Here is a 16,879-nt window from a genome sequence, read left to right as displayed (position 1 = left end):
CCCTTCAGTGACACTCAGAGGAAACACCAGTTCAACAGAAAACTAACACATTGGGTTAGACAAGAAAGAGATGGTGTAGGGCGCAGAGGACGCCACAACTTCCTGCCAAGCTCTGCGGTGTCTCATGCCTCCATTTTAACCAAACATCTGCGGTGGGAGGTGTCAGCTTCCTAAACACACTGCCATGCCTACACTCGTGCACTGAAACCTGCCAGTAACTGTCAGATCAGTGGAGGTGTGAGTGTCTGACAGTGCCGCCGCTGCTGCTTCGTCAGGGCACACATTGGCAGCTTTGAAGGTAAATAATGTTCGAATAATAACATGGAGGTGTGAGAACTTGTGGGGATGATGTGAAGCTTCATTGTGAATTTGAAATCACATGACAGCACTGCTATAAAAGTCACCGTGTGGTAGGACAGATTTTGGAAAACCCCAGAGAACATGTGTTTTTTGGAAGCAGCCGTCTTTCTGTGCTCTGGGTCATGCTCCTCACGGACTTGTTGGCTGTTTCATCCTAAAATGCACCCACAGACAAATGTGTGTGCACAACAATATTTTTTCAGTCAAATCCCATTTTTAACAGTTAAAAAGGTAGAAAAAGGTTCTCGAATCAGAGACACTATAGCTTAAAATACACCAAGAATACACCTGTGTACTGCATGTGCTGTGCAGCGATGGGAGAAGCATTGAAGTCTTGTACTCAGGTAAGAACAGTGGTGGAAAGTTACTCCATTGCTGGACTGAAGCGTGTCATGCACATGCACTTCCTGTCCTTCATGCCTTCTGCTGCTACTTGCTGTATGTTGGACTCACTAAAACACACTGCAGGTGTCTTTGTGCAGAGGTCCATGCAGTGTTGAGGTCAGCTGCTGCTGCAGAGCATTAAGCAGAAGCACACAGTGCTAAAGGATGTTAGCAGAAGCGTCACTGAGTCGTTTCCAACACCCGTGATTCCCTCACACTTCTCCACACACAAACGCTCAAAAGCAACAAAACCTCAAGCCAAGAATGCAATTACAGCACTGACACTGACACGCATCTGTGGAAATCACAACCGAGCGTCCATGTTTATCCCTCTGAATAAACACTGCACCTTTCAAGTGCAAATACCCAGCATCCATTGCAGGATATGAGACATAAACACTGTTTTGCACCTTAACTATGATGAATGATTGGACTCTTTGGTCTGAGACGTCACAGTGTTCTGTCAGAGGTTAGAATGGACATTTTTTTGGATTTATTTAAAGAATAATGGACAATTAAGTGTCTTTTGTCCGCCTGTTTCATACTCTCAGTATCCTTTCCCCTCAGTTTCTGTTATTAATAACTAAAATATTGATTTATCAGGTAACAGTAGCAAGCCAGACATTGTCTAAAAACACCTTTCAATGTCGCTGTGATGTTATCATTTCATCATTTTTATCAATCAGCCGCAGCTCTGTGCTTCACTAAAGGCTGTTCCCTTTCTCCTCCATTCTCCCTCTGCTGCTCCTCTGCTCCACCTCTCTGTCGGCCTCTGTCCAACAAGGCCAAACGTGTCCAGAGCGACACCTAGAAACCGTCTCAGTGTCGGCCAAATGGAGGCATCTGTGAGGTGACGCTCTTCAAACAAGCCGTGCTGCATTAGGGGAAACATCCACTGTCTGTTTGTTTGCTGAGGATGTCCGGTGTGCAGAATATGATGTCTATTCCTCATAAAGGCACAGCTTCATATTTGTTAAGCTTTTAACAGGCTTTTAACATTTACTGTGACTGCTCAGCACTCCCATGATGCACAGAGAGGAAAACTTGCCCAGTCCGCGGCAGCATGGACTAATATGGACTCTCATTTCCGCCTGCCCTGAAGCGTCCTGCAGTTCTGGACATATTGTGTTGATAAAACTTAGAAATTCCTGGGTCCTCTTGCACAAATAAGAAGCTTACTAATGATTATGTAAATAAACTGTTTGGCATTTATGACATTCACTTCACTATCTTTGGCCCCAGCTGGAACGTTATCAGTCACCCAACAGTTATGTGAAGACATCCCAGGCAGCCGCGCTAGCAGCTCTGTGAGGATGTACTAAAGCAGGGCAGCGCTTTGAGCTAAATGCTAACATCTGCATGCTAACACATCAAGAGATGATGTTTTGCTGGTTCACATCTTCACTCAGCTAGCATGTGCTAACTACAGTCCAGCTGGGGCTGATGGGAACAGCATTATTTTGCAGGTGAAGGTCATGAACCAAAGAAATGGACATGTAGACATTTTGAGCGGATGATGGCGCTAAATGAAAAGTTAAAGGGTCACCGCCTACAATTCTGATGACAAAAATGTCCACATTTCAATAAGTCCAAAGGATTCATCCTCTGAGGCCAGGAATCGACCAACACTGCCACCTCGACAAACTGCTGTAGCACACCATCAAATGCCTCATTCAGTCTCTGAGCTGGTTTTTAATCAAATCATGAACATGTCCAGACACCCAATTTCCAAAATACTGCCACACATAATCTCCTCGCCAACAAGCTCCACTCAGGCGCAGACTCTACTCCTTCATTTGCCAACCATGTGTTGAACATAAAGGAGGAAATAGCAATGAACAGAGACAGATGAGTCCCAGCAAACAGGGCCGGAATGTTTTCAGCAGCCCAGTATTGCTAAAGTCTGTATTGAATGAGCTGATGAGGTGTGTGAATTGTGCCAATACAGCAGTGAAGCCTGTGTAATGTTTGCTGAGCAGAACCCACAGTACCCACAGGTGACTATTATGGGATAACGTGAAATGTGCAAACACGGTGTAACAGCAGCAAAAGTAGAAAAGAGTCAAAGTCAGCAGACTGACTCAGTTCTGCCCGTTTCACAACACTATCTGCCTCAGTTTGCTAATATTAGCTAGCATTCGCCTCCAGAAGCTACAGGTCACATGAGACCAAGTGAAGGCTGAACCGAGCCTCCTGAAGAGTTACACCTTTCACAAGGAGGGAAAACAAAGGGTGAACAGGAGTGACATGGCCCCGCTTTAAAGCCACAGCGTGTCACCTTCGCTGACCAGCAGCCACTGTGGCCACAGGGGGCATTTATGGGATACGGGCTAAATGCTAAAATATAGAGTGACTGTTGCACAAGTACTCATGATGTCAGGAAAGAAACTCACTGATGTCAGTTTAACAGGAATATCAATATTAGCTAATACTGGCATCTATGAGGGAGCGGTCACACCCGACCAAGAGATACTGATCTGTATCTCCTCTATGGCTCGTCTGTACTTTTGTACTTCTTACATCTCTCACCTTTGCTGTGTTTTTATCACCCTGTGAGGCACGCTGACTGGCACGGGTGTATGAAACGTGCTGCACAAATAAACTTACATTCCTGTCGTGGCAGCAGATAGCAGGCGAGGTCACAGCTGGATTTTTAGTAATGTCAGGTCAGGAGTCCAGGCAGCTGCGAAGAGATCGACACCATGATGATTTATTTAGATTAAGGCCAGGAATAAAGAGTGAGGGGGGGGATATATTTATGTTTATTCATTGTTTTCAGGCGAACAATTGTGGAATTTAAGCACATCAAATGGTTCTTTTAATTTGCACCAAATCACACCTTTATTTTTTCATTTATTACTATTAAATCCACCACTTGTATCTTTCAATTAGCAAATGAAAATCAGGAGCGACAGCCGAATGTCCTTCACGAGGTGTCAGTAGACTCTGACAGCTGAAGCTCCTGCACATGTATGACAGTATTGTTCAGTATCATAAATCTGAAAAAACACCCCTCATAGATTCTATATTAACTACCTTTAAAATATGTATTTCCAGTATATTGAACATTACATCTGCCCAGGGGAGCCTTTTGTTTTTCTGCGGTCTGTGCTGTTTTAGGGGAATTTGTTTGCACAAGCAGCTGGATGACAGTAAGCAAACAGTGTCATGAGTCACTGCCCAAACCAGTGTCGTGTCTGTGGCTTCTCGCCGTGCAGCCGCACCGTTTCACGCTCCTCACTCAGTAAACTGCACAACTCCATGTTACAGTGAGCCTCCTTTAAAGCAGCAGCCAGTCTGTGTGCCAGAGGTTTGAACAACAGGCCAGCTTGTTTTATATTGTCTGCAGTTTACAAGCTGAATCATGGCTATCATGTAAGTGAAGCCCATAAAAGTGTCATATCTCAGAGAGATGGGCGATTTGGACGTTTGAATGAATGACTTGATGATCAGTGGACAGTTGGTGAACAGCCTGACAAGCACTTCCTCAAAACAACATCAAACCTGACGAACTTTACACCGCTGGAGCTTATTGTCCCACCTTTGAAACTTCACTTCAGATAATATTTAACAGCAAAGCCAGAGTAGCGCATAACTTGAGCGCTCCCCGCGTGTGCAGCTGGCTGGATCGATGGAGTTGTGATTTGGACGGATATTGGTCAAACACTCCACCTCAGCGCAGAAACAATGGTTGGTGCTGCTTTGTTTGTACTCACTTATCGTTGTTGTGATGGGGTTTTTGTTTGACGAGGAGCTTTTTGGAGAGCTTTCCTGACTTTTGTCCGCTCGCTCCTCAACAGGTTTCCGTCGGAAAAGTGATCCTCGGAATCTTCGGGGTCGTAGTCGTCGTCGTCTTAATAGCGGTGCCCACGGCTATATTTCTGAGAGGTGAGTCTTTGCTGTTAAGTGATTCACATGTGGTTATTAATGCATCATCTGTGCCGCGACACATTAAACACATCCGAAAGACAGAACGTTACGCACGCGTCATTACGCACGGTCCGTTTGGACCGCTGTTAAAAGGCACGTCTTCAGAATACTGAAAGGAAATGTGAAGCAATTTTACTCAGAATTTACATTTAGATTTAAAAACAAAGTGTCTTCATATAATTCACATGTCTATGTGTGTATACAAATTTATATCAGAATCACCAAAGAGTGGCCAAGTATGTGTACTAATACAAGGATTTTGACTTTAATCATTGCACTTACTGGACAAAAATAAACAATGTATACTATGAAAAATTCATGTGCATATATATATATATAGAATTTTATTGCATTTTTGCCTTAAATCAGGGGAGTTTACAGAACAGAGGGAGGTTTATACTTTAGTTTGAATGATACAACACGTGCATGCCTTCATGTGGCTTCATCGTCTCTCAGTACCGACAATAACAATCCCTATAATTACCCCCAGACACACACTGACGTAAGCAATATTCCACGAATCATTATCAGTAAAAACATTTACAGCACTCATCTCCCTTTATGATGATGATCATGATGTGTGTGTGTGTGTGATATAATATCTGCAACCTCTGACCTTCGACTCCCCGGCGGGCTCTAACTTTCCAACGTGTGCCTCAGATGATCAGGGCGGGGACGACGGGAGATACTTCACCCTGGAGGACGTCTTCAACAGTTCGCTGCAGCCAAGGTCCTACAGCATGAGGTGGATCTCAGGTGGGGGCAGTTTATTGTCCGAGTTCAGCCCTGAGAATGACACTGATTACAGCCTGTGCTCTGGAAACTGCAGATGTGTCACTGAGGATGCTTTACTGCCAATCAGCCACAGTGTCGGCCTTTATTCTGGTTACTAATTGACTGAGATTGATCTCCTCATTCATGGCATTGTTCAGTTGGTGACACTGTACAATAAGGGTACTAACTAATGCCACACCTCTCATCAACTCACTGTAGCTTTCTGTGATTGATTAACACTTAATGGATCATCGATGAATGACTGTTAGCTCAGTTACTTCACGCGTTCATCGAACTCAATGCCACCACACGAGCTGGAGTTCACTGACGGTGACACAGAAAAGGGTGGATCGCCCTGACGTTCAGTTCTCACACTCAGGATCCCCAGAGGATGAACCCTCGACACTTTGGGGACCTCCTGACTGTTTAGAGTGAAACGACTGGGATGGCATGACATAACATTCATGGTCCCCTCAGGATAATCAGGCTTCTCTCATCCTTCCTTCACAGATCACGAGTACCTTCAGAAGACCGGGGCCACAGTCCACCTCCATGACGTGCTCCAGAACACGTCCTCAGAGTTCTTGACCAGCGACAAGTTTGTAAGCCGTCCTCCCCGCGTGTGCTTCTTTTGTGTCAGCAGCTCAAACCACATGATGGCAGCATGAAACTTCACGGCCATCCTAACAAATGCAGCGTTGTGTGCGAGGTCATGAGCAGGAGGTCGACCGCGCTCTCACAACAGGTTTCTGTTTTTCCCACGCAGGATGAAAAAGGCGCCTATGATTACCAGCTGTCTGCTGACAGAAAATATGTTGCCTTCATGAGCAACCATTCCAAGGTACACTAAGCTTTTATTCACACTCATCATGCATATTTAAAGCTCCTGAAGTGACCCACTGTGTTATTTTTTGTCCCATTAGCTGTGGAGGCATTCATTTACAGCCTCATATTCACTTTATGAACGGGAGTCACAGTAAGTACCTCACCTGTCAATTCTCAATGCTTTACTTTAACACCTAAAAAGAAGGATTTGCCCACCTATGGACACTTACATTCATGCAATTTTGATAACGCACTCCAGTTGAAACTGTCTGTGTTATGCATGCAAAGCTGATTCATTTAAAGTGTTTCCTTTAATATAAATTCACAGTAGAGCTTAATACTCCCCCCCCCCCCCCCCCCCACTCAATTTCAGGAAATTCCTCACATCCTCTGACAATCTGGATGAAATCCAGTACTTCGCCTGGGCTCCTGAAGGGAACAAACTGGTAAGCTCGGACTAATGATTGCTTATATGTACACAGCTGTGAGTGACACTTGCACAACCTTTCCCAAACACTTAGAGCGAAAATGGGTTCAAAATGGGTTTGTGAGGGTCTTTCATCAACAGTATTTGTATTCTCATTGTGTTTTCAGGCCTATGTTTGGAAAAATAACGTGTACATACGGACCAGCCCTGACTCGTCCTCCGAGCAGGTCACTACCAACGGCGAGCACAATAAGATTTTTAATGGGATCCCAGACTGGGTGTATGAGGGTGAGTCGCTCACGATGCACATAACTCACGTCAAACTATAAAGCCCATTTATGAGTGGTTTCATATCTGGATACATCATGTGGACGACCACATCTGATCCACAGGCCTTTGCATTTACACCTGCTGTTAATAAGAGTTCTCCCTCCTAAAGTAGATGTCATCAGAAAGTACTAATACTTTTACTGGTACAAAGCAGTTAAAAGGAGCTACAACAGTAAAAACACTGTTTACACGTTGAGGCATCATCATCATTTTACTATGGAATGAGTACTTTTACTTTAAGTACAATGTACTAATAATACCTCTGCACGACATCATTACATTTTACAAAGTATCTTGAAAGTTTTTGGTGTTTTGATTCAAGTACAGGGTTGAGCACTGAGTACTTCTTCCACTGCTTCTGATTTCTTAGAAAGCAGGAACTAACCAGAGTCCAGCTTCTTGGTTTTGGGAAACTGTTGCTTCTCCAGCACGCCACACGTCAGGAAGTCACTAAAAACATGTGCTCTGTGCTAAATCCACACTTTCCCCTCCCAGAGGAGATGTTCTCATCCACTCAGGGCCTCTGGTGGTCTCCTGGAGGGAAGTACGTGGCTTATGTGGAGACCAACGACACTGAGGTCCACATCATAGAGTACACCTGGTACGGCCATGAGCAGTACCCCAGCACCGTTCACATTCCCTATCCAAAGGTGGGACGCCCGTTCAGGAGCTGCTTGTTGTATGTTTATGAACTGTGTGCACTCGATAATCTGCATCATCTGGTGCATCTTGTGTTCTTTCTTGTGCAGCCAGGAACTCCCAACCCCACCGTGAAACTGTTTGTTGTGGACACTGACAACGTAACCAAAATCACTGAGGTTGTTGTTCCAGACTCTTACCGCTCAGGGTAACCACACACCTTTTATTGTGCAGTTAAACTTTGGATTGCGCTGCTCTACCCTGCTATCAGGGAGGGAAATCAGAAACAAATAGGAGTTTGGAGCCTCATAATTTCTTTTATTTCTTTGTTGCCCTCAGCGAACACTACCTGGCCACTGTCACCTGGGTGACAGATACTCGTATTGCTGTCCAATGGCAGAAGAGGGTACAAAAATACCTCATCCTTCAGATCTACGATTTTGATGGATCTGAATGGGTACCTGTTCAGGTAAAACAATGTTATGAGCTCGTGTCATTGTTTCCTGTACTTTCTGTACAGCCTTCAGATCATCTGCTCACCAGCTGCTCTGCATTCCTGCATTAAATTTAGCCACACATGTCCAACTTCAACACCCACACCTCCATATGTGCATTGAACACTGCATTGATGACATGAGCGTCCTTTTTCAAACAAGCCTTAAAGAGATCCCTCCCTAACACCGCGACTCGTGCTAACAACTCTGAAGACGCAGCTACGTTTTCAGCTAAATGCTAACATCAGCAGTCACAGCAACACTTTTCTTTTCCTGGCTCCATGTCACAAACGCTTTCCTGAAACTCACAGGCAGTTCAGACATTTCCACCCTCGAGCAACAAGGCAGCGTTTTAGCTAACAGCACCAGCTTCACTGATATCATCTGTGTTACAGCAGCCGAGCTGTTGGAAATTCCCCGTGTTAGCAAAAGAGTTTCGAAATTCAGTTCTGTGATGCAACATCTGTTAGCGTTCAGACTGATAAGGCGGGTGTATTGTTATAAAATGTACTTTAGTGCTACTATAAAAAAAACATTTCTATTTCTTTTTACAGTCTCTGAAGGTGGAGAGTTCCACCGGTTGGGTTGGCCGGGTATGTACAGTACCCGTTTTATATACTAATTACATGAAAAGACCAAAATGCTGCTAAACTCCACTGTTGTCCAAACCCTTTAAAGGTTCTTTCAGTAAGGCTAATGAACTTGTTCTTCCCAGTTTTCCCCATCAGAACCAGTGTTTGACACAGACCACACCACCTATTACCTACTGATGAGCGACGATCAGCAGTACAAGCACATCCATCGTGTGGTCGGGGTAGGTAGAAGGATTTATTTTAGCCACTCCTCCTCTATCGCACCAGCTAAATCTTCAGTCTTACACAATATCACACGCTGCATAATGTCCCTCAGCAATATGTCTCATGTCACCACCCACACGTGTTCTGTTGTGACTCGTTCGTGCAGGGCAAGGCCACAGCGATCACCTCTGGAAAATGGGAAGTCATTGACATTCTGAAAGTAACGGAGGATAGTGTGTAAGTCGGATCGTGCTGCATCATCTAAACTCGCCATGCACACAATGTCTCGACGCCACTAAGCTTTACTGCAGCTGCACCTCTTCGTCAAACCTGAATATTTAAAATATAGACAAAATAGAAATGTCCCTTCAGTTGATTTCCTCTGCTTTCTCCCTCAAAACAATTATCCCACAGATATTTTTCAAGTAATGAAATGGATGGCAAGCCAGGAGGAAGGAATGTTTACAAGTAAGGGGCTTTATTTTACAGTTTTTATTATTTTTGTTTGTTATTTGAGGCCACGTGTTATAGCTTCAGGCTAACGGAGTGTGTGTGTGTGTGTGTGTGTGTGTGTGTGTGTGTGTGTGTGTGTTTCAGGTGGACTAAACAAGGAGGGAGCAAAAAGTGTCTGACTTGTGCGTTCAATGGTGAAGACTGTCAGTACAACTCAGCCTACTTCAGCCACAACGCCTCCTTCTACCGTATGAGCTGCGGTGGTCAGTCATACTTCCTTTGGTTTCTCTCCCTCCCTGATTTTTGCAGTTATTTCATTAAAAATAAGAAGAAATTTAAATATATTTTTGCTATTTTAACACAGGTCCTGGCATTCCTCGGTATCATCTCATAAATAACTTGAAGGATCAAGGTAATGCACTAATTTGTCATTAAATCTCAGATGATATAATGATATTAATTGTCGTTCTAACGCTTTCTCTGTTTCTACATTTGCAGATCTGAAAGTTTTGGAGGGCAATAATGAATTTAAGAGCCTGATATCTGACATCCACATGCCCACCATGCGTCGAGGGACCATCACTATGGAAGGATACAGTGAGTTAATTCAACGCCCAATAATTAGCAGACGATAATTATAGTTCCTAGTCCCTTTACACATGAAGATTTTCCACAAAAAATAAAAAAAAAAGATCAAAATTCAGTCTATTCGTAAAGAACAAAGCAGTAGTTTATGGTGGTTTTGGATTTTGCCTACACTTATTCGATGAGAAGATCAATATCACCCTAAGGTCTGCGTGCTAAGTATGAAGCTGGAGCAGTTAGCTTAGCATAGCATAAAGAGAGGAAACATGTTTCAGGTAACACCTCCAACACCTGCTAGTTGAAGGAGGAGCAGGTGGACAGATTTAGTTGGTGTTGGACAAAGCCAGGCTAGCCGTTTCCACCTGTTTCCAGTCTTTGTGCTAAGCTAAGCTAACTGGCTGGATCCCCTTCAGGCCTGTGAGTTCTATCAATCTTCTCATCTCTTAAGCACATTCCTCAAACTGCTGAACTCTTCTCTTTATCTGATTTATCTTCTGGACCTTTGGAACAATAAGCATCACCTCCACCGTTGTTTTTAACTAACCCCCATGCGTGGATGTTCACGTTTCCACAGCTCTCTGGTACCAGATGTTTCTGCCTCCAGGATTTGACGAGTCCAAGAAGTACCCCTTACTGATAGATGTGTAAGGATTTATCACAAAAGAAGCAACAGATTTTAACGAATAAGGTGACTTTCTAAACGAGGGCAAACACACTGAGACTGAACTTTGTCCAACCCTTCAGGTATGCCGGACCCTGCAGTCAGAAAGTGGACTTCAGCTACAGGACCAGCTGGTCCACGTACCTGGCCAGCACTGAGAAAATCATCGTCGCCAGCTTTGACGGAAGAGGAAGCGGTTACCAAGGCGACAAGTTAATGCACGCAATCTACAAACGTCTGGGAACCTATGAGGTGGAAGATCAGATAACGGCAGCCAGGTGAGGAGAGCGAGGAGCAGTTTAGACAAGTCAATGCATCTCCCGCTCAAACAAACAGCTCCCAGAGAGGCTTGATAAAACTGGATCTGACTCGTTTCTCTGGGGTTGAAAAGCTCCCAGGTGCGCACAGACGTACACACAGGAAATGTCACGAGCATCACACGGTGACGGCCGCGATCTGCTTTGGTCCGGCGCCCTCAGCTGAGAGCACACTGTCTGTTTTGTGTTTCAGGAAGTTCATCGACATGGGCTTCATTGACAGAGACAGAGTTGCTATTTGGGGCTGGGTAAGCTGTCAGCATATTAAAACATTTTCATGGCTCAGAGGGCAATAAATGGCTCTGAAGATAAGTTAATGTTTGACCCTCCTGTCAGCGTGGGTGGTCTTTACTGAACCTCTGACAGTCACGAGCTGCTTATCTTTTGCAGTCTTATGGTGGATACGTGACGTCAATGGCTTTGGGATCTGGGAGTGGAGTCTTCAAGTGCGGGATGGCGGTCGCCCCCGTCTCCAAATGGAAGTATTATGGTATTTATTTTTGGTCTTTTAGTTTTTTTTATGTGAGCAACTGGTGCAAATCTAGTACACTTTAATGACATAATACCTGCTATTATCTGCCTGTTTGTTCCAGATTCCATCTACACGGAGCGTTACATGTTGGAGCCTTCACAGAATGAGGGTTTCTACAGTGTAAGTTTCACACTTGGCCACACGAGCTCTCATCTCTTCTATCTTGTGCCCATTATTAGCTATGCTTTTGCCTGCGATCACCAATAAACACAAATCTGACTGTGTGCAGAACACCACGGTGACTGAGAGGGCCAAGAATTTCCATTCAGTGCAGTATCTTCTGATCCACGGAACAGCTGACGGTGAGTTGTGCACGAACTAAGGTTTCCGGTCTTAATGCTAAGCTAAGCTAACATCTGTCGACTGCGCCGAAAGCTCTAACGTTTTGTTGTTGTTGTTTTTGGGCAGACAACGTTCATTTCCAGCAGGCAGCCGAGATCTCTGAAGCTCTGGTGGAAGAGCAGGTGGACTTTGAGGCCATGGTGAGCTATCCATCCGGTCACTCCGTGTTGAATAACCTAATATCAGCAGATATTAACACATCTCATCTTCTCCTTTCAGTGGTACACAGACAAAGATCACGGCCTGCCCGGCTCGGCCTATCAACACGTCTACACACACATGACGCACTTCCTGCTGAGGTGTTTTGAGTGAAATCCACTGGATTTCTCGCGTCAATCTAAAGAAAATCTGTTTTTGGGGGGGACTTCAATTGAAAATGCAGGCTTGATGATTAGAGCTCCACATGTCAGGAGAGGGTCCTGAGAGGAAACTCAATGTGTTGTAATGTCATTCCGTGTCTTGTCTGGAAAAAAAGCTTCTCTGGAAATTATGACTTTTTTAACGCTTTGACATGAAAAATCTGATTTTCTGTTTGTTTGTTTCAGTATTTCATGAAACCTGACCTGATGTCATAAAGTGAAGGTTGAACATAGTCTGTACTTGTAGCACGTAGACAGGAGGAGTTTTTAAAGTATTGTATTTAATTGTGCACAGAAACACAATGAACCACAGTGATTTTATACAGTTTTACTGAGTTTACCACATTGTTGCCTCTTTGATGTCATGATTGTTTTGTAAAATAATAAAAAATTAAATAATGAGAACTCTTTTTGTTTGAAACATCGTGCTCTTTGCGTGGTTTTCAGGAAATATTAGCGTTGTTTACTTAGCGATGCTCTGAGCTGAACTAATGCTACCATGATAACATATTTAGCATGTTCACCATCCTAGCTTGCATGTCAGCAGGCTAACGTTTGCTAATTAGCAATAAACACAAAGTACAGCTGAATGCCCCCCCCCCGGTTTTAACCTGCGCCACCAGCACGTCAAAAGTTTCACACATGCAGCGAAAACAACAGGAACACACACATGAATCATGTTGCAAACAGCAGACAGCAAACAAACTAACAAACGACATTCCCCTCAGCTTGCAGCCTTAGTGCTAATTAGCTAATGCAAACACTAATTAGCATGCGGACGCTAAACGACCTTGGTTAATATGTTAAACACTATCATTGTGAGCATGTTAGCGTGCCGATGTTAGCATGGCTGTGGACTCTGCCTTGTAGTCGAGGTTAAATGAGGTTTATGGATAAAACACTGGGCCCAGCTGCACCTTTATGTTTCTGAATGTAAGGCCTCAGGACCTGCGCTGACAGCAGGGTCTGCTTTTCTACTTATTGTGCTGCATAAAACTTTGGGTTTATGGGACTTTTTGGAAATAATAACTGAAATATATTGTGGTGTTTCAGCCTCGACATTACGCTCGTATATCTCAGGCTAGGACTTTAGTGAGAGTCAATATATTTATTTCTGTAAAGCCTCATTTTTTATTGAACAGCAGCCCTTGTAAAAACTGGAGATAACTGCCACTGATGCAAAAAACAGTCAATATCCCCCATCTTTTGACTTTGATCGCAAAGAATCCACAAATACTGACTCACCTTCCAGATATGATCGCACACATATCGCTTCCCATCATGATGACACGGTAGCACATTAAAGCATCTTCCCTACTTTCTGTTTGACAGGATGAGCTGCGGTTGTTTGATCTTAACACCTAAGTACCAGCTGCCATCACGCATGAATGGCGTCTTTCCTTTCTGAACTAATGCTCGGCTTGTTGATTCGGCCGACGTGACGGGGCCCGTGTCTAATGGGTTGAGAGTAACAGGTGGACCTGGCAGAGTGGTAAAATTGGCCCACCTGAGCAGACCCATCCCGCTCCTCCTATTAGAGTATATAAGGCGAGGGAGGGGGGTTTGAGTCAGACACCAGGAATAAGCAGAGGAACTAACAGCAGCTTTCTTTGGAAAGAAACAAGGAACGGTGAGTTGAATGTTGTCGCGATGGTGAAACCTCTTCTGATCAGCTGTGTAAACCCTTTCTGTGCATGTGCTATTCTGTCGTGTAGGTCATAACCATGAAAAGCATCCAATCCCTGGCTGGTATCCTTCTGGTACTCTGCTTGGTCCAGAGCAGCTGGCAGGTTCCTCTGCTGGAGGGTGACGACAGCTCAAGGTACAGAAACGACATCTAAACTAAGGAGATTATGTTTCTTGAAGGGACTTTTGGCACCACTGTGCTTGTGCTTAGATCTGAGTGAAATCTGACTGAATCCCAGTGAAAGTTTTGGTGTAGGTGGTTAAGTTTAGGCTGATTCAGGAGGCAACTTTGCACATACGAAGTCCCAAAGAAGCCAAATCAGGTGAGGCCAAACTGCAGGCTCATTAATCTAAAAATCTGCTAAACGATCGGCAAAATCATAACAAATGATTACCCAGACTGATTTTTTTTCTGAGATCCTAAAGGCAGAAAGTCATTCAAAGAACACTAAATATGAATCATTCCCAGATTTTAAAATATCTTCAAGCGAGCGGCATATGTCGCAGGAGGATGATATACTGCACATCCCATCATCACTGTCTCCAAAGGACTGTGATGCTCTAAATGTGGACCAATAGGAGCCAGACTTAAAAATTACAAACTGCTTCACAGCTGTGGTGAAAATATGCTTGAAAGACACAGACGCTGCATTTTATAACCCCAAATATACTAAATATCATTCATCTGCATCTTAAGTCTTGTGGAGAAATCTTAGCCCAGATGTTATAATATGTGAATTATTCTAATCATGTTAGTGTTTCAGGGGAAACAGAAGTCCAGATTTTATTCATCTTATTAGCTGTAGTTGCTCATGTGATGGTCTGACTGTGTCGTCCTCTAGCTTTGAGACGGACGACACGTTAGGGGACGAGCCGAGGGAGCTGTCGAACATGAAGAGACACTCGGAGGGGACGTTCTCAAACGACTACAGCAAATACCTGGAGGACAGGAAGGCGCAGGACTTTGTTCGGTGGCTGATGAACAACAAGAGGAGCGGGTCAGTGCGGGGTCCAATCAGACCAGCTCGGGGTGTCACAAATGACGTTTAAGGGCCTAAACAGCCGAGGTGGAAGAAGTACTCAGATCTTTTAGAACAGTGTAAAAATACTCCTCGCAAGTAAAAGTACTCATTCATTGTTAATAAGGATAAATCATTGTTTAAGAAGCATTTTACTGTTGTAGCCACTTGATGTGTTTTAGCCCGGTGTTTCCCAAGCTGGGGGTCGGGCCCCTCCAGTGGGCCACAAGATGAATCTAATCGTGGATCAGGACATGAGAGAAGTTCTGTTAGGCACATTTTGACTTTAATCTGCTAATATTAGATAATTTGGCCTCTTTCAACCTGTTATTTAAATGAAACCAGGTCTGGTGGATCTGCTAACACCTCCAGAGAGGGGACCCTCTGAAACCCAGCTTCAAATCAGATAGATTTCACAATGATGTTAAATATTAGTGATGAAATAAGCAGCATGAAGGTTGAAAAAGGCAGCATTAGCTATTATTAAGAGCTGTTTAGGAGTTTAACAGGCAAAATCTTTGACCAGATTTGACTGACAGTGATCAAACCATGACTGATCCAGATGTTGCTCAGCTCTGATTGGTGCACTAAAGTATGTGACATCACCTTTTTCCAGCTAAGCCCTGCCCACTTCAAACCAGACAGAAGAGCACAGAGAAAACCAGAAATGTCCGATGGAGAAAATGTCATTTTTCCATGTGTTTAACGATCAGACGCGGTTTCAGTCGTCCTCACCCTTCGTCTCTGTGTCTCACTGTGTGTTTTCAGTGCTGCAGAGAAGCGCCACGCAGACGGGACCTTCACCAGTGACGTGAGCTCTTACCTCAAGGACCAGGCAATCAAAGACTTTGTCGCCAAGCTCAAGTCTGGACAAGTCAGAAGAGAGTAGGCTGTCCCTCCTTCCTCCTTCCTCCTCCTCCTCCTCCTCCTACCCCTAGCGGCCTGCCTGTGTCTGATTCCACCGTGGCCAGAGAGACAGAGAGATCATGAGTCAATCACCTGCTTCTTGCGCCACCTTTCTCCTTCCTCTGCTTGTCTTTCCTTGATGTTCTTTGTGGTCGTGCTCCAATAAATCACCTGAACCTCTCGCACTGCGTTGATTGATGTGTCACCACATTGATTGCCGGAGATGATTGACGCAAAGTGTCAACGAGCCAATCACGAAATGATCCCAGCCACTGAGAGTCTTCACTTATCAGACGAATTAAGATATGAAAATGATCTTACGGTGAACGCCGCCCTGCAGGTGAAACATTAGAGTTCAGATGGCACGTTATGTGACGTGCCTGTGTACATACTCAGATCTGACAGGCGGGGTGAAGCGTTCAGCAGGAGGCATGTAGATGGAAGCTTCACCAGTGATGTGAACAAGGTGCTGGACTCCATGGCTGCCAAGGAATATTTACTCTGGGTCATGACCTCCAAGCCTTCAGGAGAGAGGTAAAAGTGAGTCACACGGCTGATCTGATGCACACACAACATGCTAGGCTTGGTATGACTGTGATTTTTCTCTGTTTTGCAGTAAGAAAAGACACGTGGACCAATGAGACACTCCTCAAGGACTCCCTCTGTGCTGCACACGAAGCCATATACAGGAGGAACAGAAAGCCATACTGCTTTGCATGCTGTAACGTCGACACCATGTTGACATTTGTCTTTTTTACCTTGCTGCATGTGATGCAAAGACACAAAAACTGCTACTCTTCCACAGTTTTTACGGTGCACCAGAGAGAAGGAATGAAAATGAGGGCGTATTTTTTCTACAAACAAATTATTTTCTATATTTTTAAAGTGAAAACAAGAACACAAAAAGTGAAATCTCAGGTAGGCCTATAGAAAACACATGTGGCTGGTTTTCATTGCATATTATTAATCCGCATTGCTAAATAAAGTCTGTCATTGTATGTTTGTGGTGTTCTTTTTACTAATCAGATAGACATCTCTCTTTATGTCTTGTAAGAGGTG

The 16,879-nt window shown here is 44.2% G+C and overlaps 2 protein-coding genes across 3 annotated transcripts; both read left to right on the top strand.

Annotated features, from left to right (window-relative positions):
- The first annotated feature begins 231 nt into the window (after positions 1-231).
- On the top strand, positions 232-12,614 carry LOC143315995 (dipeptidyl peptidase 4-like). Of its 2 annotated transcripts, XM_076723650.1 has the most exons (27): positions 232-298; positions 4,305-4,434; positions 4,545-4,632; positions 5,335-5,430; positions 5,959-6,050; positions 6,215-6,289; positions 6,372-6,424; positions 6,647-6,719; positions 6,868-6,988; positions 7,526-7,680; positions 7,780-7,877; positions 8,009-8,138; positions 8,718-8,756; positions 8,879-8,977; positions 9,127-9,197; positions 9,375-9,428; positions 9,558-9,676; positions 9,778-9,825; positions 9,912-10,010; positions 10,573-10,642; positions 10,743-10,937; positions 11,170-11,224; positions 11,367-11,466; positions 11,570-11,628; positions 11,738-11,810; positions 11,917-11,990; positions 12,070-12,614. In XM_076723650.1, the coding sequence occupies exons 2-27, from the start codon at positions 4,432-4,434 to the stop codon at positions 12,160-12,162; spliced, it is 2,232 nt and encodes a 743-aa protein (XP_076579765.1). In that variant the 5' UTR covers positions 232-298; positions 4,305-4,431; the 3' UTR covers positions 12,163-12,614. The 2 variants fall into 2 exon arrangements, with proteins under 2 accessions (XP_076579765.1, XP_076579764.1); XM_076723649.1 differs by lacking the exon at positions 232-298 and having other exon boundaries at positions 4,107-4,434.
- A 1,185-nt stretch (positions 12,615-13,799) lies between these two features.
- Positions 13,800-16,461, top strand: LOC143315925 (glucagon-1-like). Its single transcript, XM_076723496.1, has 6 exons — positions 13,800-13,839; positions 13,925-14,031; positions 14,738-14,893; positions 15,683-15,799; positions 16,217-16,354; positions 16,437-16,461. The coding sequence occupies exons 2-6, from the start codon at positions 13,934-13,936 to the stop codon at positions 16,459-16,461; spliced, it is 534 nt and encodes a 177-aa protein (XP_076579611.1). The 5' UTR covers positions 13,800-13,839; positions 13,925-13,933.
- Positions 16,462-16,879: the final 418 nt, after the last annotated feature.

The sequence above is a fragment of the Chaetodon auriga genome, chromosome 23 (genome assembly GCF_051107435.1).
Source record: "Chaetodon auriga isolate fChaAug3 chromosome 23, fChaAug3.hap1, whole genome shotgun sequence".
In the NCBI taxonomy this organism is placed as follows: domain Eukaryota; kingdom Metazoa; phylum Chordata; class Actinopteri; order Chaetodontiformes; family Chaetodontidae; genus Chaetodon; species Chaetodon auriga.
The sequence above is the reverse complement of the archived record's forward strand: the minus strand, read 5'-3'. Positions and strand labels throughout refer to the sequence as shown.